This window comes from Carassius carassius, chromosome 5 (genome assembly GCF_963082965.1).
Source record: "Carassius carassius chromosome 5, fCarCar2.1, whole genome shotgun sequence".
Taxonomy (NCBI): domain Eukaryota; kingdom Metazoa; phylum Chordata; class Actinopteri; order Cypriniformes; family Cyprinidae; genus Carassius; species Carassius carassius.
In genome coordinates this window covers 20366246-20390077 of record NC_081759.1, presented here as the reverse complement: position 1 = coordinate 20390077, position 23832 = coordinate 20366246, and the positions used below count along the sequence as shown (strand labels likewise).

Genomic DNA, 23832 nt, shown 5'->3' with positions numbered 1-23832 from the left:
TCATGTTCTCTATTTCAGCCTTACCTGACCAGACTTGCTCTCCTGTGCCATCGACCCCACGGTGGTGGTCCTCTGCTCTGCCCTGGTGGGCCTCTGTCTTGACCGCACGGCTGTGGTGTTCCTCTGCGCCTCCCTGGTGGGTTTCTGTCTCGTCCGCACGGCTGTGGTGGTCCTCTGCGCCACCCTGGTGGACTTCTGTCTCATCCACACGGCTGTGGTGGTCCTCTGTGCCGCCCTGGTGGGCTTCTGTCTCATTCGCACGGCTGTGGTGGTCCTCTGCTCTGCCCGGGTGGGCTTCGATCCCGTCTGCTCGGCTGTGGTGGGCTCCGGCTCCCCCTGTGCCGTCCCAGTGGGCTCCAGTTCCACCTGCTCCACCCTGGATTCCTGCCCTATCGGCACTGCCCTGGGCCCCTAAACTTTCTGATCAGCCCTGGTCTCTTTGTTTGGTTTTGCTGTTTTTTTTTTTTTTTTCACTTGTTTCTGTTCCCCTCTATGGACCTGGTCCTCCATCCCTCCCACTGATCCTCCACCAGTCCACCTCCCTCCTTGTCTTTTTGTGTTGTCATTGTTGTTTTTTCCACTTCCTGTCCTTGTTCCCCTCTATGGACCTGTCCCTCCGTCCCTCCCCCTGATCCTCCACCAATCCACCTCCCTCCTGGTCTCTTTGTTCTTTGGTTTGTTTTTGTGTTCTGAGGAGCATTTGGTAGCTGCTCCATAGAGGGGGGGGGGTGTAATGACTGGGTGAAGGAGTGGCAGGAAGCAAGTGCGAGGTTAACACAATTTAATGGAGACAATGATACAAGACACTACTGAGACACAAATATGACGCTGGGAGGAATACACAGTCCAGGATGGTGGCGATGGGTGAAGTATCCGGAAGGCGGAGGTGAGTTGGCAGCAGGAGAGGGTGACGAAGGTAAGTGGTGTTGCTTGGTGGTGGGTTGCGTAGAGTGGACTGGGTTCCGGGGAGACACGGACATCCAACACAGAAACACACAAGAAAGCAAAGCATAGGTCACAAACATGAAACAACGCTCTCACAAACACAAGACGCTAGACAAGCCAATATATAGGGATGAGTAGTGAGTGACAGCTGTTGCTGATGACAATTAGCGGAGACGCCCACAAACTAATCAGTGCTGATGCGTAACACACAGACTTCACCCACAAAGTGCAAAACCCTGAGATAATGGTTTACCAACCGTGACAGGGGGTAATGTCACAGTGTCTGGTCTGTGTTTCCCTGGGTGTCCACTAGTGGTCTCACTTCCCCATAGAGTCACCCCACTGCAGGCACTACATAGAAGCACCATTTTTGGTTCCACAAAGAACCATTCAGTCAAAGCTTCTTAAAGAACCATCTCTTTCTTACCTGTCACAGTGTCTGGTCTGTGTTTCCCTGGTCTCACTTCCCCATAGAGTCACCCCACTGCAGGCACTACATTTCCCACAAGCCTTTGTCCCATTCATCACCGTTAATTGCACACCTGTTAATCGCACTCAGCTGTTCCCACTTTCATTGTTTTCACCAGCCCATATATACCCTGTTTGTTTCTATCTGTTTCAAGGAGTCCTTGTTTTATGTCACCCTGCTTTCTCGTTGTTACGACTGGTGAAAGGATTGGCAGGAAGCAAGTACGAGGTAATGATTTTTAATGAAATGAATAAACAAGGCACATGAAGACAGGAACACAGGTAATACTTGGCAGTGGATACACAGTCCGGGAAGATGCAGGTGTGCAGAGGATCCGGAGTGCGGTGGTGAGTTAGCAGCAGGAAAGGGTGACACAGGAACTGCGGGGAAGCGAGCCGAGAAGGTAAGTGGAGTATCCAGCGGTGAGATGAGATGAGATGAGTGGACGGGGTTCCGGGGAGACAAGAGACCAACTGTGACAGTACTCTCCCCTCTAGGAACGCCTCCTGGAGTTCCCAGACGGGCCTACCTGTTGATTGAAATCATCAATCAGGGAGTGATCCAGTATGTCCCTAGCAGGTACCCAACTCCTCTCCTCCGGACCGTAACCTTCCCAGTCCACCAAGTACTGGAATCCTCGTCCCCTCCGTCTCAAGTCCAGAATCCGATTAACCGAATAAGTCGGCTCCCCATCTACGAGACGCGGCAGTGGGGGAACCGGGGTAGGCGGATTAATGCCTGAATAAAACACGGGCTTAATTTTGGACACATGGAAGGCGGGATGAATCCTTTTGTACGTTGGAGGTAGTTTGAAGCGGACTTTCACCGGACTAATGATCTTGGTGACAGGAAACTAGCTCCCAAATTTGGGAGCTAATTTATTAGAAACGGAGCGGAACAGAATGTTGTTAGTAGAAAGCCACACTTTTTGACCCACGACGTATACGGGAGGCTTCGACCGGTGGCGATCGGCCTTGGCCTTAGTGCGCTCCCTCACCTGGAGCAGAGTCTCGCGGGCTCTTGTCCAAGTGCAGTGGCACCGCTGGACAAACGCATGAGCGGAGGGTACCGCGACTTCAGATTCCAGACTAGGAAAAACAGGTGGCTGGCAACCTATACTACACTGAAACGGAGAAAGGCCCATGGCTGACACTGGTAACGAGTTATGAGCGTACTCAAGCATAGAGAGTTGTTGGCTCCAGGAAGAAGGATTCTTGGAGACTAAACATCGCAACGTTCTCTCTAAATCTTGGTTGGCTCGCTCAGATTGCCTGTTACTCTGAGGGTGATAACCCGAAGACAGACTAACCGTCGCTCCTAGCAATTTGTAAAATTCCTTCCAAAATTTGGATATAAATTGGGATCCCCTGTCTGAAACTACGTCTACCGGGAGGCCATGTAACCGAAAGACGTGATCAATAACAGTGACCACTGTCTCCTTGGCTGTAGGTAATTTGGGCAAGGGAATGAAATGTGCCGCCTTCGAGAACCAGTCCACTACGGTCAAAACAACCCTCATGCCATTAGAGGGCGGGAGGGCGGTAACAAAATCTAGAGTGATATGTGACCAGGGTCTCGAAGGGACAGACAGCGGTTGAAGAAGCCCATCCGGAGGTCGGTTAGATGACTTACCACAGGCACAAACTGAGCAAGCCAAAATGAAATTGTGAACGTCGCGAGCCATAAGTGGCCACCAGAATCATTGCTTTACTAAACCCTTGGTTCGGCTTATCCCTGGATGACAAGCAACATTAGAGCAGTGACCCCACTGAATAACATCGGATCGTAACTCTTCTGGCACAAATAAACAATTCGGTGGACATCCGGGCAGAGGCGTTACCCCTTCTAAGGTCTTGACCTCTGATTCGACCTCCCATACGAGTGCTGAGACGACTATATTCTCAGGTAAAATACACTCGGGAGTCACCGGGTGTTCAGAAGGATCAGAAAGACGTGACAAACGTGGAACCCGGGCGGTACAACAGAGAAAAATCAAAATGACCTGAAAAAAGTGCCCACGAGCCTCCCTGGAATTGAGTCTTTTGGCAATTCTAATGTACTCTAAGTTCTTGTGATCGGTCCAAACAATGAAAGGTACCCCTGACCTGAAAAACGCGCAGGGATGCATCTTATCGTCTGAGGCAGCACGTTGAGAAAGACCATTCTCAAGTAATCGTTGGAGCACTCGTCTGACGTGTTGTACATGTTCCTGGAGAGATGAAGAAAAGATCAGTATCAGAGATCAGATCAGAGATCAGATCAGATCAGATCAGATCAATCAATCACTCGTGGATTGTGTTTGACCAACCAGGGATGACCTAAAACAATGGGTGCAACAGGGGAGTCCATGAGGAAAAAGGATATGGATTTGTTGTGGTTTCCTGAGGTGAGCAGAGTTATGGGTTCAGTGGTGTGAGTAACGTGAGGCAGTTCCTGGCCATTTAGTGCCGTGACGTGGATATGACGAGACAAGGGAAGGACAGGAAGGTTCAGGTGACATGCAAGGACAGTGTCAATAAAATTACCTTTGGCTCCAGAGTCCAGAAGGGCGTGATAGTTGTGAGTGTGGTTCTACCACCGCAGTTTCACCGGAAGGAGAGTCGATGATGTGGTTGAGGTCTTCCCGGCGGAGATCCCACCCGATAGTAGCCTCAAACTTACTACCGGGCTGGATCTTTTACCGGACATGAACGAAGGATATGACCTGAGCCACCGCAATATAAACACAGTCCTCGTCCAAGGTCCTCTTGTTGGAGGTCTGCAAGCTGACGAGCGGCTTCCTTGCCGGCCACGGCCTGGTCGAAGACCCTCTTCATCTCCTCGGAGAGGGTGTGGAACGAGGTGCCCAACCGTGACACTCGTGTTCCCTAGTGTTTTTCGTGTTTCTTGTTTTTTGGACTGCTCTTCTGTTATTGACCTTTTGCCTGTTGGATTTAGATTTTTGGATTGCCCTATTAAAACTGCGATTGGATCTCTCGTTTCGTGTGTGCATTCGTAACACTTACCTTTTTATAATCTGAAGAACCTTCTTTCACCACAAAGAAATTAAAGGTTTTGAAGGTTCTTTATGGAACCATTTAGACAAAGTTATTTTATTCTTCTATGTCATCGTGAAACATTATTTTTTAAGAGTGTACTGGGCCATTTACTATCATTTAAAATAAAGGTTTCACCTTCCAGAAATTATATTTAAGGCAGGGACATCCAAAGTTATTTTGGCTCACTTGATTTAAACTGAGGTAATTATTTTTTTATTAGCGTCTTTATTAGCATCTGCTTATATGTACACATGCTCAGCTGTAACTTAGGGAGCAATATAAGAATGACCAGTTGACAAGAATGAATAAATAAATAAATAAAAATGAATAAAAATGCTTGGTACAAAGCACAAAATTATTAATGATCCAATGAGATATTGTCATGGACGACATTAGGTTATTTTGCCCTTTTTCTTAGAAAACAATACTTTGCAACAACAAAACATTTTGTTTGTTACAGGGTTTGCACAAAATGTGTTTGAAATTCCATACCAGAATGGAGCCAGACCGAAAACAATGCCTAAATAGCTAAGTGCATTTGACTTTTGGTTAACATTAACCAAATAGTCTGTGTGGCCTAAGGGACAACAACAGTTTCAGAGAAAAAGCATGTTTTGCAAGTTTCTTTAGTTCTGATAAAGATTATTATTATTATTATTATTACTATTATTTCTTTGGAATAACCATTGGTGATTAATTCAAAAACAGACCGGGAGCATGACCAAATCATTATCCTTAATAGCAAGAACCAACTGCTAGAAAGTAGTGATCATTTGACTTTAAAATGCAGGTCTGTTTATTTCCCCATATCTGTTTAGTTTACAATCAGTTTGCATAGCAGAGCTGATTCATTGTTCCAAACAGACCCTGCAGAATTAGGCTCTAATAACATGCCTGTCGTGTGAGAAGAACATTTGTTTGGACTATGAGTGTAGTGAATGCATTCATGTGTGGTGAATTAGACAGCTAGTTAGAGAGCAATAAATGATTTTTGTGTATTCATTCCCAACTTTTTTTCCCTCTGACCCACAATGAGTGTTTTTCATTCCCTTGCTTAGACTGAAGGAAAACCTCTTTTTTCTTGTCTGTTCATAACAACCAATATGCATTTTCCCTACACAGCCATTCACCTTAGAAGTACTGAAGGACTTCTCTCCTTCTCTGTGACACACACACAAACCTTTCCTATGTTTTGTGCCTTGTAATTTTAGGTTTTTTAAAAAGCGACCATTCCTCCAGACTTCCAGACTGTGCAAATCTCCTGAAGTATGTCTATCACCATACAAATCTGTGGTTGAGAGGAGTGTTTGATTGAGCTTTAAGTGTAGCGAAGCGTCCCTAATGTACAGAGCAGACAGACAGGCAACGAAGAGAACATGTGGTCTATAAATGTACACGTCACACAGGCATGGTGGTCTCAGCTATCTGCCTGTGCTGCCCAAGCCTTTTTCTCCATCCATCGCTGTCTTCCTATCTTCCTTTTAAGAAGATACTATACAAGATGTGTAATTTTTTACATTTTCATTTTAAACAGGAACCACATTAATTTTAGTTAGATTCATAATTAAAACAATTAAAAAAACTTTTATTTGAAACTAAATTTTGTTAATTTAAATGTAATATGTATATATATATATATATATATATATATATATATATATTTTTTTTTTTTTTACACATATATATATAGTGCTGTAGCTAATCACAGCATGCCAATATACTGTATATATTAGTGCTGTGAAACAATTAATTGCCATGAATCACATTCAAAATAAAAGTTTTTGTTTACATAATATATATGTGTGTACACACACATACAGCATTTATTTTGAAAATTTTACATGTATTAATTATTTATATTCATATGATTGATATTATATATATATATATATATATATATATATATATATATATATATATATATTTGATATATAAAAGATATATATTTTTTCTTAAATATATACATGTATGTGTGTGTATTTATGTATACAGTACATAATAAATATACACAGTACACACACATATACTACTTAAACTTAAAACTTTAACTAAAACTTACAGTAACTTAACTTAACTTAATTAAAAACTTACCAGGATGCAATTAATCACGATTAATCATTTGACAGCAGTAATAAACACACACACACACATATATATATAGTTTAGTCATATCATTCATATATATATATATGTACACATTTAGTTAGTTTAGTGTGTATATATTCAGTTAAATAATGTAAATGTATAAAAATGCATGTATATATTAAAATACAATGAACACAAAATATAAAATAAAAACATAAAATGTTACAAGGATTAATAGTTTACAGTATAACTCATACATGTAAGTTCCCCACTCCTTTTCTAATGTAAGGTTTTAATTTGTTGTGTTTTCTGTTTCTTATTGGTTTGAATGGTCACCATTTCATTTTCTTTTCCATACCACTAATCTCTCTCTTTGTTTTACTCATTGTTGTCATTAGGATTGTTATCAGGAGTCCCATGAAGTGCTCTTACACTGCGGCCCGAGTTACCGATGGGTCTCTCAACAGCAGTGGGACATGCAAGATAAGGCAGACTTACTGCACAGCGGGAAACACAAGAGAGGATGATCTGTGTGTGTGGAGGGTGAATGGACCGATGTGATGAGGAGGGGTATGGTGGGGGCTTCTCTGTGGGAAACGGCAACTTCCTCCCTGTCTGTCTGCGAGCAGAGACCAGTAGACAGCAGCTTGGCTGAGTCCGTGGCACTGTGGCTCTGCTCCACCACACAGCAGCGGCAGCCCATGAGCTTGGCACCAGCCGGGAAAGTGTTTTCATGTAGGCGTTCCCAAGCACTGCCACTCTCTTCCTGCTGGGACTGAAGGAAAGAAAGCGGGAGGGAGGAGGAGAGGAAGGGGGAGAGGAGGGATGCAGGAGCACACCTTACCCTCTTTACAAGGCACATCCTCAGAACACACCATTAGAAACCACCACCAGCACCACCCACACTGTCCAAGCAGCACTCAGCTCCAACACTGACCCTGGACTGCAGGTAAGAGCAAATATTTACTGTGTGACTGACTCTATGTGTGTGTGTGTGTGTGTGTGTGTGTGTCCATTTTGCTGAATCGTGCTAAATGTTTTGGGAAAGAGCATGGGAAGCCAAGCAGACTAGACACTTGTTCCACAAACTCAAACAAACACTGTTAACTACTCTGCTGATGCAAAGAACTGGATGAAAGTAAAATAAAGTGACAGTAATGGTCATCCAGGGAGAAATAAATAAAAAATCATGTGATAGTACTGTGGCACTGTATTTTTTTCTTTTTGGGTCCAGCTGCAGAGAACAGCTGAGACTTACTTTAAGTCCAAAGTAGACAATGTTCTTGGTACGCTTTTTTAATGATAAATTCTGTAATAAATACATGGAAATGGGGCTTTTGCAATGAGGTCATGGTGTTTGTTACTGAGAAGTCAATGTAATATAATATATTTAGCTCTATTAAGTCATGTTTTGAAATGTCCAATTGAAAAACCCCTAGAAAATGAATGTGTGGTTTTGACAATGTGTCAAGAGGTAAATTAATCTGATATTAATCGTGAAAATAGCTACTTATATAAATAAATCATCATGAATGATAAATTGATGAGGAGAACCACAAGAAATCAGTGAGCAGCTTATGTGTAGACAGGAGCCAAGCAACTAAATGAGGAAGATAGAGCCACTATAACGTAAAGAGCTCCAGGACACAATTCTGTTTCAACAATGGGGGTGGTGTTGGCGCAGTGGATAAGACACATGCCATTGGCGTGAGAGACCCGGGTTCGAATCCACTGTGAGACACCAATGTGTCCCTGAGCAAGACACTTAACCCTTAGTTGCTCCAGAGGCGTGCGACCTCTGACATATATAGCAATTGTAAGTCGCTTTGGATAAAAGCGTCAGCTAAATGAATAAATTTAACTACTTCTTACTCTGTGATCATGACTGTACTTGGCTATTATAGATCCATGATCATAAACAACTGTCAAAATGATTTTATAATTTGTCACCTTTTGTCTCCAAAAGCTTCAAAAAATTATTGTTCATTACAATGTACAAAACAATCTGCCTAGGAACAAGATGAACACTCTAAAGACATTACAGTCATATAAACACTGGACTCTTCCAAAGTCATTTTCACTGGAGCTGATAACTCAGATGAAAGATGAAATCATCTGCGTTTCTATGAAACCATAAAAAGTGAGTCTGTGGTGTGAAAACCAAGCCATGAAAGTTACCCAGAAGAGTGGAATAATATACACACTATTGCCATGGATGATGTGAATAAATATCTGACTGCTAATTGCAGCGATTAACCAATAGGAATCAAGTATTCCAGACAGGCGTGTAATCCAGAGAGCAACTAAGACTTCTGGTGTCAGCACTTGATGCAATTTCAGTTTCTGAGTGAAAATGGATTCAAAGTCAATTCTGCACCAATTTGTTCAGTATTTGTTCAGTAAACGTAGTGCTTTAACCATAAAAACACCTGTTTGTAGTGCAAATAGTTTTACTGTTTACTGCACCTTTTACAGTTTACTCACATTCTTTTAATCAACCTATAATAAAAACTAATAAATCAGAAGTCTATGACACACTCACAGGAAATGCTTTTTTACACATTAAAAAGTAAGTCACAAAAAATTATAAATAGGTAGGTAAAGGATCAAATCCATAGCTTGAAATCCTTTCGAGATAAATGTCAATTTTATCTGCTCTCCATGTTTCAGTTTCATCTGTATAAATCTGTGTCATGAGACTTGTTGCTGGTCTCTCAACACTTGCATGCTTGACCTCGTCTTAACTGTCCTCCAGCTGTGGGTTTGTACCCTTCACCTGTTTGATAGAAAGCTGCAACAGTGATTTTGAGACATGAGAAGTCTGCTGAGAACTGAGGAAACTGTGACCAGAAGCTCTTCCAGAGAAAGAGAAAGATGAGTCTGCTTCCAGCTCATAGACAGGGCTTGCCCCCCTAAATGGGGAATGGCCCTGCTGTCTGTCTGCTGCCAGGGAAAGAAAAACACCCCTCTTCCCTTGAGCAGAGGCCCCAGGGGAGGGGGGAAGGGGGTTAGCCTGTGTTTACTCTCTTTCGTAGCCTGGGAAGCTCAGAAGAGGAAGGTCTGTCTCGGCCGTCGCAGCCTCGCAGCGTGGTCTGTGGGAGACGAGTGTTTGGCGAGCTGGCACTGCTCCAGCTGTGTCTGGGGTGGATAATGAACTCCAGGTGCTCCAGTGGGTAGTTTAAGACACCTGTCACCAATATTTAGTGCCAGGAAAAGCCAGACTGCAAACAGAGTGAGACGATCTGTTTGCTTACTTTAAGGAGCCTACCTAATTGGGGGTGCAGGTCTGATGAGGAGACATGAGATGAAGGAGAACTGGAGAACTTTGTGTGATTTGGTGATTGTTTTTTAATGGTGGTGTGGCCTTATATATCTGAATGCAGTTATGTGTGTGTAAGTTGTTGCATCACTGGTCACTTGAATACAAGCTAGAGAATCTCATTCTTTCTTTCACTGTATTTCATGTGCTCCTGCCAACGAATTGTCAAGCACATGCAAACTGAGAGTGCATGTGCCCCTAATATTTTCAATCCAAGTGTATTTTCAGTACAAAAAATAAGGTTTATTTTAAGAACTGTTCATTAAAAGGTTCTTTAGAGAACCAAAAATGTTGCTTTACCATCCATGGAACCTTTTCGTTCTTTAGGTTATTAAATGTTCTTAAGATTTTTTTTTATTTTAAGAACTGTAAAAAAATGGCTCTTCTATGGCATCGCTGTGAAAACCCCTTTTATTTTTAAAACCTGTATTTTTAAGAGTGTTCTATGGAATAGTCTACACTCACTGTCATCCATTCAAAGATATCCTTAGAAGATATAGCAGACTTGAACTGAAGCTCCTTTGTGCTCAGATCCTTAAAAAAAAAACTAATTAAACCTTTCGAGAGATTATTCCGTTTCTTTTCTCCAAATATTCATTCCCTGCAGGATGAGGATCTGGTCAAGGGCCCAGTATGTGGAGAGCAGTCTGGTGCTGCTTGGTCTTGTAACGCTGGCTCTGTCTCTGGGCAATCTCTCAAGTAGAGGACAGGTTTGTTATATTCTCACAAATCTTTTTGGTAATAAATCAAAACCCATGTCTCAATAGATTTAAGTTTTTCTTTTTGCCATGTATATTGTAATAAAATATAAGGAATGTATAGCTTGCTCTTAGTATAGATGTTGGTAATTTTCTAAATGAACTCTTTATTTGCCAAAGGAAGAGGTTGTTGCCTCTAACAGTCTAGAGGACGGGTTGGGGGTGATCACGTACTGGTGGGGAGAATGGACAAAGTGGACTGCCTGCACTCGTACCTGTGGAGGAGGCGTCATGTCACAGGAAAGACACTGTCTACAGCAAAGGTCAGCGGCTGTCACACAAAACACCATTTTATAAAGCTGTTATAAAAACAATCTGTTTCTGTTTATAATGTCGGTCAGATTTTCTGCAAGATAAATTTTATATGAAGAATGTTTGCACGAGGTTTCCCTGACACCACCCTACCTGCAAAATACAGCAAATAGTCAGCTTGCTACCCAATTCCTCCATATAAGAAAAAAGTTATTATTATGTTTAATAAATCATAACTATGATATAAGAAGGTGAACTTATTACATACTAAGTTATAATGATGTTTGACATGCTAAATCAATTATGAGATAAAAGTGTCATAATTATTAGAACATGATGTCATAATTGTATATTAGTAGAAATTATGACATATTCATAATCGTAAGATAAAACTTCATAATTATAAAACGTTTAAATTCTAGGATAAATAGACATTAGGACATACTAAATCATAATTGTGAGATTTTAAGCAATAATTGTGAGAAAAATGTAACTTAAGTCCGACTTGAATCCAACGTTTTGTTTCAATTTTGACCTTTCAGAATTTCAACCTTTTATGTCATAATTATGATTTATCCAAGCATGCAATGCAATCAAATGCAATGTTTTTGTTCCACTTTTCTAATAAGTTCTGAAAGAAAAAAAAAAGTTGTTGGTTTTAGTTTTCTTCCTTGAACCATTTCTGATCCTTAATCTTAAATCATTTCATTTTTTTATTAAGCACTGGGAAAAACTTTGTGAGTGTAATAAATGTCCCTTTGTATCCAACTGCTACTTAACTAAAACAATTTCCTTCAAAGAAAGAAAACAACAACCGGTAAAGACAACATGACATGCACAGGCAATGCAAAGAAGTATCATCTCTGCAATGCAAAGGTCAGCTCACAGTATCCGTCTTTCCTTTCCCCTCTCACACACATTCACAGTGCATTTAGTCTGTCTAACAGAAATACATCCCAGATGCCTGACTTGACAGCGAGCCCCATGTTCCACTTCCACCTGAGGCTTACCATTAATTCATGCATAATTTGCTTTTCTTTTTTTTCTGTGCCAGTTTTAATGTCTGTTGCAACCAAATAGACTGTAAAGCGAGATTCACTTGCATTCAATTGACTCTCTTTCTGTGAATTACAGGAATGTCCTTCAACAGGAAGGAGCTTCAGAGAAGAGCAGTGCTGGTCATTCAACTCTCAGGTTTACAATGGAAAAAATTACCACTGGAAACCTCTCTATCCTGGTATTAACCATTTTATTTAATGAAGATGTGCTGTGAAGGTATAATTTACGTTTAAACAATGAACTCTGTTTATATTCCTGTAGATGACTACGTTCATATCTCCAGTAATCCATGTGACTTGCACTGCACCACCTCTGATGGTCAAAGACAGTTGATGGTACCTGCACGTGATGGAACGTCTTGCAAGTACAGCAACTACAGGGGCGTGTGTGTCAATGGGAGATGTGAAGTAAGTGGCTTATATTGCTGTAAGATTTCTCAGGCATGTGATCTTAATTTATAAGCTGATGTGTACCTTTGCAGCCCATTGGATGTGATGGTGTCCTCTTCTCCCCCAACACTTTGGATAAGTGTGGCGTGTGTCAGGGAGATGGGAGCAGCTGCAGTCGCATTACTGGGAACTTTCGCCGTGGGGCTTCTAGTCTAGGTATTGTGAGTTCAGTGTTTGGTTGAATGGCACTCATATTCAATGGTTCTGTGCAAATTCATTAATTAAGTGAACTGTTTCTTCGAAGGCTATTCTTTCATAACTCAAATCCCAGAAGGATCATGGGACATCCAGATTATAGAGAGGAAGAAATCTGCAGATATCCTGGGTGAGCAAACCTTTGAATGGCTTGCACGTTCAGCTGTGTGTAAGACTTTCAGAGTATGATGATACTTATACTTCATCTGCAATATCGAGCTTTTTCCATGACAAGGGAGACAAAGTGAAACACAACAACTGTGTTGTTGTTGACTAAAACATTTAAACTATTACAAATGTGTGTTTTTTTATTTTAATAATGCTGAAATAAAATAAAATATAAACACACTATTTTAAAAACGTAAAAACGAAAATACTTAAATGAAAAAAAAAACATTTAGGTTGAATTGCTAAAATGGCTGAACTGAAATAAAAATTTATCAAAGCTAAATAGAATTACAAAATGACATACACATGACTAAATGAATAAACTTAAATGAAATGAAAACTGAAAACAAAAATAGAATTCAAATGTCCATTCAAAACACTGGATTTATCTACATGCTTGACATTTACCAGAGATGGTTGGTTCATGAACGATTTGTTCATGATTCAGATGAATTATTTATGTTTCTCATAGTTTCTACATTCAAATGTTTTTTTTTTGTAATTGGTAATATTGTTATGATCAAAGATTGCATAGATGTGTTTGGGGAATTTGAATATATATAACATTTTAACTCTGCTTAAATGAATGAAATGACTTGAATAAAGTTTTGTTTGTATTGCTCAATAAAGAGTCAATAAAATTGTCCAAACTTCCCATCATTATATCTCACCTTTGTTATTTTCCAGCTGTGACTGACCAAGCAGGGAACTTTTTCTTCAACGGAGCATATAAAGTGGACACCCCTCAGAACTTCCACGCTGCAGGGACCATTTTCAAATACCGGCGGCCTACTGATGTGTATGAGACGGGGATCGAGTACATCGTGGCAAAAGGGCCCATCGATCAGCCCATCAATGTTCTGGTACTGTAGCTGTGGTCCTCTCTTCGCCGCCAAGGGCTCATGGGTAATCTCACTGGCTGGCTAACCATGGCTTTGACTTAGTGCAGGCCAAAGGTCTAATGGTTCACTCTGCGTAAATGGTAATATTCTGATGCATTGTCCCAGGAGGAATGACTCAATTATTTCACTTCGCTCTGGGTTTATGGGACAAAAGTGCGATGACGCAGTATTTCAGAAACGGAAATATTGTATTCTGGACATCTTTCAACCTCAGTGCCCTTGTATCGTCATGGTTTTGTGTAGCATAAATATTAACTCTGGGAAAGAGCAGTCCAGAATGCTTGTTTCCTGCAAAGTGTACAATGAGATATATTTCTCAGAATTTCCTCTTAATTGCTGGACATGTCTCTGTCTTGCCTCAAAGGTCTGGAACCAAAATGGCCAAAATCCTTATATCACCTATGAGTACACAGTGATGAGGGACTCTATGGCTTCTGTCTCCCAGCCCCCCATTTACACGGGCCCCCAAGGAGGATCCAGTCTGGTGTCTGTGGAGATTGGGAGTGTTTTACACCTTAATGAGAGTGTGTATGATAAGACAAGCACCGGGCCACGAGCTGTGGAAGGACAAAAGCCTGGCCAGGAAACCAATGAAGTGTATGAGACGGCTAACATTGACTGTCAGCAGGATGCTAACACACAAGTCCACTATACAGGTGAATATCTTAATCTGCTCTGTATTTTTCTATACATTTCTGGCAAAAAAGTAGCTCAATTAATTTAATTTATTGGCATTATAGGTTTTCATATAATGAGGAATCAAATCTGAGATTGTTAAATGTTTTTATGTCTATTTGTGAAAAATTTGTGTACACATTCACTTCATTTAGAATATTTTGGCAAAAAAATAATAATAAAATAATAATAATAATAATAATAAAATAAATAAATGAAAAGTTAGAGTGAGACCCTTGGGATATGTTTTTTTCTATTATTTTGTATGTGTATGTTCTTTTTTTTCCTCTCCAAATGTTTTCTTTTTTATCTTAAAATGTTTCAGAACATTTATTTGATTAAATTACCTTTTATTATCTAATTCAAAACTTAATGTCATTATGAAATCCTTCAGTTAAAAATATAGACCTGAATAAATCTTTTAAGAATTATTTAGTATAATTCAGATGAACACTGACATTCACATATTTGAAGTTTGTAAGATTTTAATGTTTTTAAAAGAACTCTCATATGGGCTTACCAGTTTGTTGCATTTTATTAATCGAAACTACAGTACAAACAATATATACTGAAAAAAAAATCAATATTTGTTACAATTTAAAATAACTGTTACTTGTTACTTGTAACTGTAACTGTTAACTGTTAACTGTTACTTATTCCTGTGATGGCAAAACTAAATTTTCAGCAGTCATTACTCCATTCTTCAGTGTCACCTGACAGAAATCATTCTAATATGCTGCTTTTCTGATTTTGATATGCTGATTTCTTAAAAAAAAAAAACCTTTTTGTTTAAAAAAATTACCTTAAAATGGCCCAATATTTTTGTCACCACATGCTTTCACGGTATCTGAAGTAAGTGGAGAACAGACAAGACAGAGAGAGTTTTTGGTTCACTGGGCAATCATTAGTGAGTTAAAGGGCCTCTTTCTACTGGCCCTATGGAGTCCTTTATAATGCATCAGCCACAGAAAAGATTAGCTAGAAATGATGAAAAATTCAAAGAGGCCTGACATTTTCCCTCCACGGAAGACAGAGAGTTACGGCTATTTGTGTTTGTTGTCTCTCTGACACGAGTAATTATAAATGAGGTTGGGTTTCCTGATGAAGGTTGTGCCCCTGTCTTGCAATATAATCTATGATAGAACCTTACCCTTAAAACCTTTAATTATTTGCTATCTGTAGTGATCCATTTAAAACCCAGACTTTATTTTAGATTGGTACTGACCAAGTTGTTGGGATCTATTTCAGATGTACCTTAACAGGTACAGCCCTCAAGCAAAATAATTTGAATCTTTATGAATGAAAAGTGATTCTATCTTTTCTATAATGAGTCAAACCTTTGTTTTAAAAGAGGGGAACTGCAGCTGGCCCAGTGGAGTAGGAGCCCCTGGAGTAGTACCAATCAGCAGACCTGCAGAGGACATGGTAAACTCTGAAAACCTCATCTGGAGAGTGCTGCTGGGAGAACGGATTGGCTCAGACGGTGTTCTTGCTAACATCTCAACCAATCAGCTTCTTACTCGTAGAGATGGCTTGTCCTCTGAAGGCCCACTGGAGTTAGACTACAGCAGTCTTGAGCAAGCGGGTCTTAATGGCTCACTGCTTGAGTTCACCCTCGGGCAACGGCAAAATGACACTGGGGACTTCCTGCTCCTAAACAGAACTGTTACAACCATTTTACGCAATCGCAGCAATCGCACCAGGTAAACATGATTATGTACATTTCATTTAAAAGTTTGGGGTTGGTTTAAGAAAGTTTAAGAAAGAAATTTGCTACTTTCTGGTCAGTGGTGTTTTATTGGGAGGGGCATTCTCATTATAGAGGGCATTTGATTGGATAAAATTCTGTGTAGTGCAGGATGAGTCATCAAAACTCCAATTCTAACTCAAAGTCAGAAAAGCCAGCATGCTGGTTTGTTAAGTGATGGCATTACTTAAAAAGTTACTCTTCCAACTCTACATTATGCAAAGCTAACAACAGCTAAATCACATTTTCAAGTCTTTAGTCAGCTTATTAGTAGTTCTGGTTGAGCATGATGCAAGAAACCTCAAGATCATGCCAATGAACCAGTGGCTGTCTTTTATCAGTTGACTCTTTTGGCATGCTAGGGGTAGGTCTTAGCCCTCCACCCTGGCATGCCAAAGTCATGCTGGACAGGCTCGGGTGGGACAGCCCTGCTAGTGGGAGAAAGGAATGTGCTGCAGACTCAAGCTCTGGCTTGGATTTTTTGTTAACGTTCTCGGAGACATTCAAAGAGCGCCGAGGGGAGACGGCCAAGCAGAGACTGGCGGGATTGCATTCCATCATATTTATAATTCATGCTGGGTTCCCTCCGCCACGTCCAAACACTGCATTACCAGCTCCTCTGCCAGAGATCATAAAGAACATCTCATGAAATGCCCTTACTCGTATCCGAAGGAGAGGAGAAAGATTCCAGGTGGGAAGAAGAAGAGAAGGCCTGAATATTAGGAAGACTGACTGTCTGAGAAACATAATTCAAGATGTTTTGTTATTTGTGGAAAAAACGTCCCATAGATCACTCGGGTACAGACTACGCTTGTCGCATCAGATAAATCCCAGGAATTTATCACAAGGAACAAATTTTATTGGCTTCTGTCTAGTTGAGAGAATGCACTGTTTTCCAGCATTGACATTAAGGTAATGAGTGTGACTAGGAATGGTAAAAATGTTAGTGGTTTTATGACTGGAGTGTCAGTTTGTGTCTCGACATCAACAAATGTTAACCGTCTGCCTAATACACAGTGCAGGTGGCTATACTGTGGTCTAGTCTAAGATGCTCTATTTTCTTTTCTGCAGGAATAACCAAAGGCTCCTTCAGAAGAACAAACTGAGCGCTGCTGACATGTACCGCTGGAAGTTGTCCTCACAGGAGCCTTGCAGTATGACCTGCTCAATAGGTAATTGAGGCATTGGAACTTAGTCTCCTTGTCCACAAACATCCACACATAAACATTCCTCATAAACATGTTTGTTTATGTGTATACAATGCTTTTTTCTCAAATAGGCGTGTCGAAATCACTTGCCATGTGTGTGCGGTATGACGGCATTGAAGTGGATGATGTTTATTGTGATGCTTTGACTCGACCAGAGCCAGTCCATGATTTCTGCATTGGCAGAGAATGCCAACCCAGGTGCGTGCGCTGCAATTGTCACAGAAATGCAGAGAAAAAGTATGGAGCTACGCAGAATATCACACAGAAAAGAAAATCCTGTCATCATTTACTCACTCTCATGTCATATTCCAAACCCATAAGAATTTGGTTAATCCTAAGAAAACAAATTAAGGTATTTCTAATGAAAGCTGAGAAGTTCCTCTCCCTCCATTGAAAGTCAAAGTAACAAAAACCTAGAAAAAGGTCATAAAGGCATTGTAAAACAAATCCATATGAACTGAGTGGTTTAATTGGAGTGAAGAGATATGCTTGCTTTATATGATCCATTTCATGCTTTTATTTACATCTAATCAATGATCGACACACATACTGTACATAAAACACATCACATACGATAAACGCAGAAGCACAATTGTGTGTGTGTAATGTGTGAGAATTTGTAATGTGTGATTTACCATATACAGTATGACATATAGAGTATGTATGCGTTTATACATAGTGTATATGTATGGATTCATTTTAGGATGCTTTTATGGCCAAGTTTTGGTAACCTGGACCTTCAAAAGAGGAGCAGATCCCTCTCAGGTTTTATTATAAATGTTTTCATTTGTGCTTTGATGATTAACCAAAAGTGTTGTGGGTTTAGAATGACATGAGGGTGAGTACAACATATCAATCCTTGGCCACATTTTATTAATTTGTTACCTCATTTTATCATGGCCGTATTGTACATATTTATTCCCTCATTTTAATTTAGCTAAATCATAGCCACAACTGAACTAAAACCAGGGAACAACTTAGTACAGTGTAGCCACAATTAAGGGAGCAAATGATTAAGATGTGGAAAGAATTCCTAATACTAATCCACAATTCCACAGTGTGGGACTTGAAACGTAAAAAATGAAAATTCTGTCATCATTTAGTCACCCTCATGTCATTCCAATCATTTTATTATGTCCCATGAAAAGTGGTACTTGACACAAAACTCTTACTGTGGTCTTTACGTGTAGATGGGAGGCAAGCAGCTGGAGTGAGTGTTCTCGGACATGTGGAGAAGGTTTCCAGTTTCGTCTTGTGCGTTGCTGGAAGATGCTAGCTCCCGGACTAGACAGCTCTGTGTACAGTGACCTCTGTATAGAGGCACATCTAGAGCGCCCCCCAGAGCGCCGGGCCTGTAAGAGCCCCACTTGTGGCCCTCAATGGGAGGTAGCTGAGTGGTCAGAGGTAGGTTAAGAGGTTATATAGTTAAGCCTCCATTATAACCTCCATACACTGCAAGTAAATAAATAAAGTTCAGTTTTTTGTCTTGTCCAGTAAAAATTCCCAAACATCATTTTCAGATGCAGTGAGTAACATGAGTAAAAAAACAAAAAACAAGCATTTTTTGTCTTATTTGAAGATTTAACAAACCATTAAAATATTGCCTGAAAAGTATTTACTGTAAACAAAAAATACGGATTAAGAAAATGTTTTTAATACAGAATGTCTAATTATTTATTATTATTAAATGCTTTGCCTCCGGAGTCCTCAGTGCATCAGTGGAGTGGGTTTCTTGTGCATTTGTTAATTAGATAACTGATCATATTGGACCACGTCAATGTTAACAAACTAACATAGTGAGGAGAACCTTGTTTTGTTTGTTGTGCAGTGTCCAGCTAAATGTGGTCGCAGGGATCTGGTTACACGAGAGGTCAGATGCTCAGATGAAACCCATGCATGTGATGAGGCAACTCAGCCAGCATCTACCAAAAACTGCACCGGCCCTCCATGTGAGCGCCAGTGGACAGCGTCTGAGTGGGGACCGGTGAGACGGGAACACTGTCAAGTTTTCAAATGCACACATTATGTCTGATAGTTTAAAATCTTTAAATTGGGTTTTAATCAAGCACAATGCAATAAAGCAACACAAGACATTCAAAGTGATACTAATATGAAACAGCAAAGTGACAGGAAGTTGATCATTTGAATTGATGAGTGATAGTAACTGTTGGTCATGCGAAATTGAGCAGAGTTTAACGTAGTGTTGTTTTAGGATCCTTAATGGTCACAATTTATTTTAAGGTCCAGTTCTCACTGTTACCAAACCATTAATTAATGCTTATTATTAGTTAGTACTGTAGTTGCTAAGTTTAGGTATTGAGCAGGATAAGGGATGTAGAATATGGTCATGCAAAATATGTGCTTTATAAGTACTAATATACAGCCAAAATGTTATAAATAGGTATGTTAATAATAACTAATTCATAGTGAGAATTGGTCCCTATACTAAAGTGTTCCCCCCTTTTTATACAATTAGTATTGTTACAATTTTAAATGAGATTTTATTTATATATTTTTTTTTTCACTTAGATTTTAGCCACAGTTCAAGCAATTTTGTTGTTTGTTATTAGTTTTATTTTTAATGTCTATATAGTATTCCTTAACTTTTACTTATTAGTAGTTTATTTTTTAATTTTATTTCAGTTAATGTTTATTTTATTCTTTTATTAAGTCAACAATGTACAGTGGAGTCTCATTGGCCCAAAATCATGCTCCACATAAGCGATAGTCCACCCAAAAATGAACATTTTGAATGACTTTTTCTGCAGAACACAAAAGAAGATTACAGTAAACAACAGTGGAGCCCACTGACTTTCATTGTATGGGAATTTCTCAAAATAGCTTTTTGCTGAGGAAAGAAAGTTAAATATTTGGAACTAAATTATTATGACAGAATTTAATTAGTGGGTGAATTAACCCTTTAATATCAATTGTGATTCTTATTGGAAGTGATTGCATAACATTAATCAATGTAAACAGTCAAATTAATATGTATTGTTGCAGCTGGTTTGGACATGATATAAAGCATTTTTTATGTAGTGACTGTCATAGTAAGATCAGAAGCAAGACATTTAATGTTTCAAATGTAAAAAATGTTCTTCTTCCTTTCTACTCAGTGTTCAGGCATCTGTGGGCATGGAAAAACAGTGCGGCATGTGTACTGCAAAACACCGGAGGGCCGTGTGGTACCTGAGTCTCAGTGCTCACCTGAAAACAAACCTCTGGCCGTTCATCCCTGCGGAGACAACGAATGCCCTCCACACTGGCTGACCCAAGACTGGGAGAGGGTGAAGATGACACTTATATGTTTGGAAAATGAATCATTTGTCAATATTTCTCCAGTAATCATTACCTTCTGTCTCCCAGTGCAACACAACATGTGGACGCGGTGTGAAGAGAAGGACTGTGCTGTGTGTGGGCATCACGGGGGGGAAGGTCCAGATCAATGAGGACGAGGAATGTGACAGCAGCAAGCGACCGGTAGATGAGGACACCTGCTTTGAGAGGCCTTGCTTCAAGTGGTACACAACACCATGGTCTGAGGTGAAACATTAAAACATGTATTCAGTTTATGATGCCACAGACAGGAAGTATTTATGTCTGTCAGACCGCTGCCCACGTAGGCATTTACAGTACGCTAAGTGAGTTTATGAATAAATGAATGAATGATGCATTTATTGAAGATTCATTGATGATGCATTTAATCAGGTTTCCAAGCTCAGGTGTACCTGACTGTTCTTTGTCCTTGCTTGTACTCATCTGTTTCTCAGTGCACCAAGACTTGTGGTGTCGGTGTGCGAATGAGAGATGTTAAGTGTTATCAGGGAAGAGAGCTTGTTCGTGGATGTGACCCTTTGACCAAACCTGTTAACAAGCAGACCTGTGCACTCCAGCCCTGCCCCACCGAACCTCCAGGTGTGCCTTTCAGTTCACTGGAAAACTACTTTTATTTTCAGTCATTATTAAGTCATTGTTTTCCCACTCTCATATATAATTATATGTAATCTCATGTATACAATACAAAGTTGAAAAGAACATAATTTATTCCAAATAGAAATCTTTTGTAACAATATACACTACCGACCATGGATTTAGTACTTTTTTTTTGTTTTTAAGAAATGAATAATGTTATTTAGCAAGGATATGATAAATTGGTAAAAAAGTGATGGCATAAACCTGTATTGTAACAAAAATATATAAATAAATAATTAATGCTGTTCTTTTTAACTTTTATTCTTGAGATATTCTAGAAAAAACTATCACAGGTCCAAAAATAAAATATTAGACAGCGCTCCTGTTTCCAACATTGATAATAAATCTGTATATTACAATCATTTCTGAAAAACCATGTCACATTGAAAACTGGAGTAATGACATAATATAATATTAAATACTATTTTTTAATGGTAATAGTTTCACAATATTACTGTTGTTACTGTATATTGATTCCAAACTTTTGAAAGGTAATGGATGTTCTATAGCTTTACTTCTTTATAATTCTTTGGTCACATGACATGTGGCAATTGCTGTCATGTAATCAATTAACAACATGAATGTGATAAATGATGGCAGAATTTAAATTTTTGGGTTAACTATCCCTTAAATATGAAATATGCATTTTGAAGCACTGCCCTCTTACTGTAATTCTACATATTATAATAGCCAAACATGTGCTATAGATAGAAAAATCATAAATACCATGAATATAAACTCCTTTATCGCTTCTCCAGATGAAAACTGCCAGGATCGTCCCACCACCAACTGCTCGCTGGCTCTGAAGGTGAATCTGTGCAGTCATTGGTATTACAGCAAGGCCTGTTGCCATTCTTGCCGTAATCTTCGAGCTTCCTAGCTAGTCTCCACTGCTCAGGTTTTCATCTGTTCATGTCATCTGCAATGTGCTTGTTCAAGGATTGCAGCAAAGGAAGTTTGAATCAGTATTTGTTTATATCTTAAGCTAGCTCCATAAAACTGCATTACTGTCAGCATTACAAAAATGATACCTGCTTCATGACAATGTCCTGTAATTGAGGGATGCAGTAAGGAAATATTAAATTATTTGGTTATTGCTCAGAGGATTATATTGCATGTCTTAAAAGTATTTATTATTCGTCAGGTTTTATTGGACATTTATTATCTGGCAGTGGCAGAGGTGGAAACTGAATGTTACCTCTGGCTGAAGATGGCTGATTTAGTACTGTACATCCAAACACAGGCTGAGCCTCAAGCCACTGCTGGTTCTTACGCTCTACTGTTTACTTTATCCGGTTTAACTATTGCTAGACCTAGGCTTATGTTAATTTATTGGTCACAGCAGTAGTTTTATTGGGTTCTCTCATTCTGTATGCATCCAATTCAATCATTTTTGTATTTCATTCATTTGATTTTTGATTGACAATGGATTTAGCAGAGCTTGACATACCCAAGTCATTTTATCCTTGTCATTGAGCGAGTCCTGACACTTGAACGTGCTATAGTTGAAAATTTATCTGATTCATGTATTGTTTTACTAAGAAACACTAAACTTAATGTATTGTACTACCTTACCTCAAGTACAAAAGACAATCAAATGTAGGTCATTTGATTTTCTTGTAGAAAAACTTGTGTACCTCTCAGTATATTATAAATAATAAATATTATACTCCAATGAAATGCTGTGGTTTCTTTGTTGTTTGGTTGGATATTTCTAGCACACATTTTAATATAATAGACATTAAGGAGGTGTATGTTTTATCAGTGTTATTTTAGTATTACTGATATACGTTTTTTTTAGATTTAATTAAATGTTTATAGTTTCTGTTTTCATCTTAATTGTAGGTAAATGTTTATGGTTTTGGGAATTGTATTATTATTATTATTTATTTTACATGTTGATATTGAAATGTTTAGAAATACTATTATGAATTTGAATGAATTTTAAGTTTGGTTACAATTATTTATGAAAAGTTATAATAGTTAACAACGCATATTATGTGTCAGAGTGCAGCAAAAAGATCCAAAAGCAAAGGCAACTCAATTCAAAGTGTTTTAATTGTTCAACAAAAGGCAGCAGAAGGTAATTAGCTCAAAACTGGAACTTAGCAGACGCCACGAAGACCCACGAGGGTCTGGCTGCAGACTTGCACTTGCACTCTCAGACTTGCATTCTCAGACTTGCAGTCTCAGACACTTGCACTTCCGCTAGTGACATCACTTGCCGTCTTTATTTTTTATTTTATTGAATTTTTTTTTTACTTTGAATTTCCCAACATTTTATAACAGTAGCCAGGTGGCGAAGACGAGAAAAAAATTAACTAAATTACAATGTCACTTGCAAATCGCTACTTGCACTCTCTGCTACCTGCGACCATAGACATATAAATACCTAGACGCCTCATTGGCCGCTTTGAGCCGTTGCCGCGATACGTCAACGCGTCCGCCATGTTAGTGAGGGCAAGACTGCCTTAAAAACTAATGAAAGTAAACGGGGGAGCTGCGGTTTTTTCTGAATAAAAACACGACAACGTTCACATTTATCAACCGATTTCAAAAGTTTGTGATCTACGTGCAGTTAAAAAAACGTT

At 39.4% G+C, this 23832-nt stretch overlaps 1 protein-coding gene across 2 annotated transcripts; it reads left to right on the top strand.

The window, feature by feature from the left end:
- The first annotated feature begins 7184 nt into the window (after positions 1 to 7184).
- LOC132140954 (ADAMTS-like protein 2) lies at positions 7185 to 22879 on the top strand. 2 transcript variants are annotated; one of them, XM_059550062.1, is made up of 19 exons: positions 7185 to 7486; positions 10464 to 10566; positions 10735 to 10877; positions 11667 to 11742; positions 12001 to 12103; positions 12187 to 12332; positions 12407 to 12530; positions 12619 to 12699; positions 13425 to 13600; positions 14004 to 14295; positions 15666 to 16017; positions 17133 to 17233; positions 17341 to 17467; positions 18460 to 18673; positions 19098 to 19253; positions 20386 to 20556; positions 20636 to 20812; positions 21040 to 21184; positions 22000 to 22879. In XM_059550062.1, the coding sequence occupies exons 2-19, from the start codon at positions 10465 to 10467 to the stop codon at positions 22119 to 22121; spliced, it is 2808 nt and encodes a 935-aa protein (XP_059406045.1). In that variant the 5' UTR covers positions 7185 to 7486; position 10464; the 3' UTR covers positions 22122 to 22879. The 2 variants fall into 2 exon arrangements, with proteins under 2 accessions (XP_059406045.1, XP_059406046.1); XM_059550063.1 differs by lacking the exon at positions 7185 to 7486 and adding an exon at positions 9607 to 9874.
- Positions 22880 to 23832: the final 953 nt, after the last annotated feature.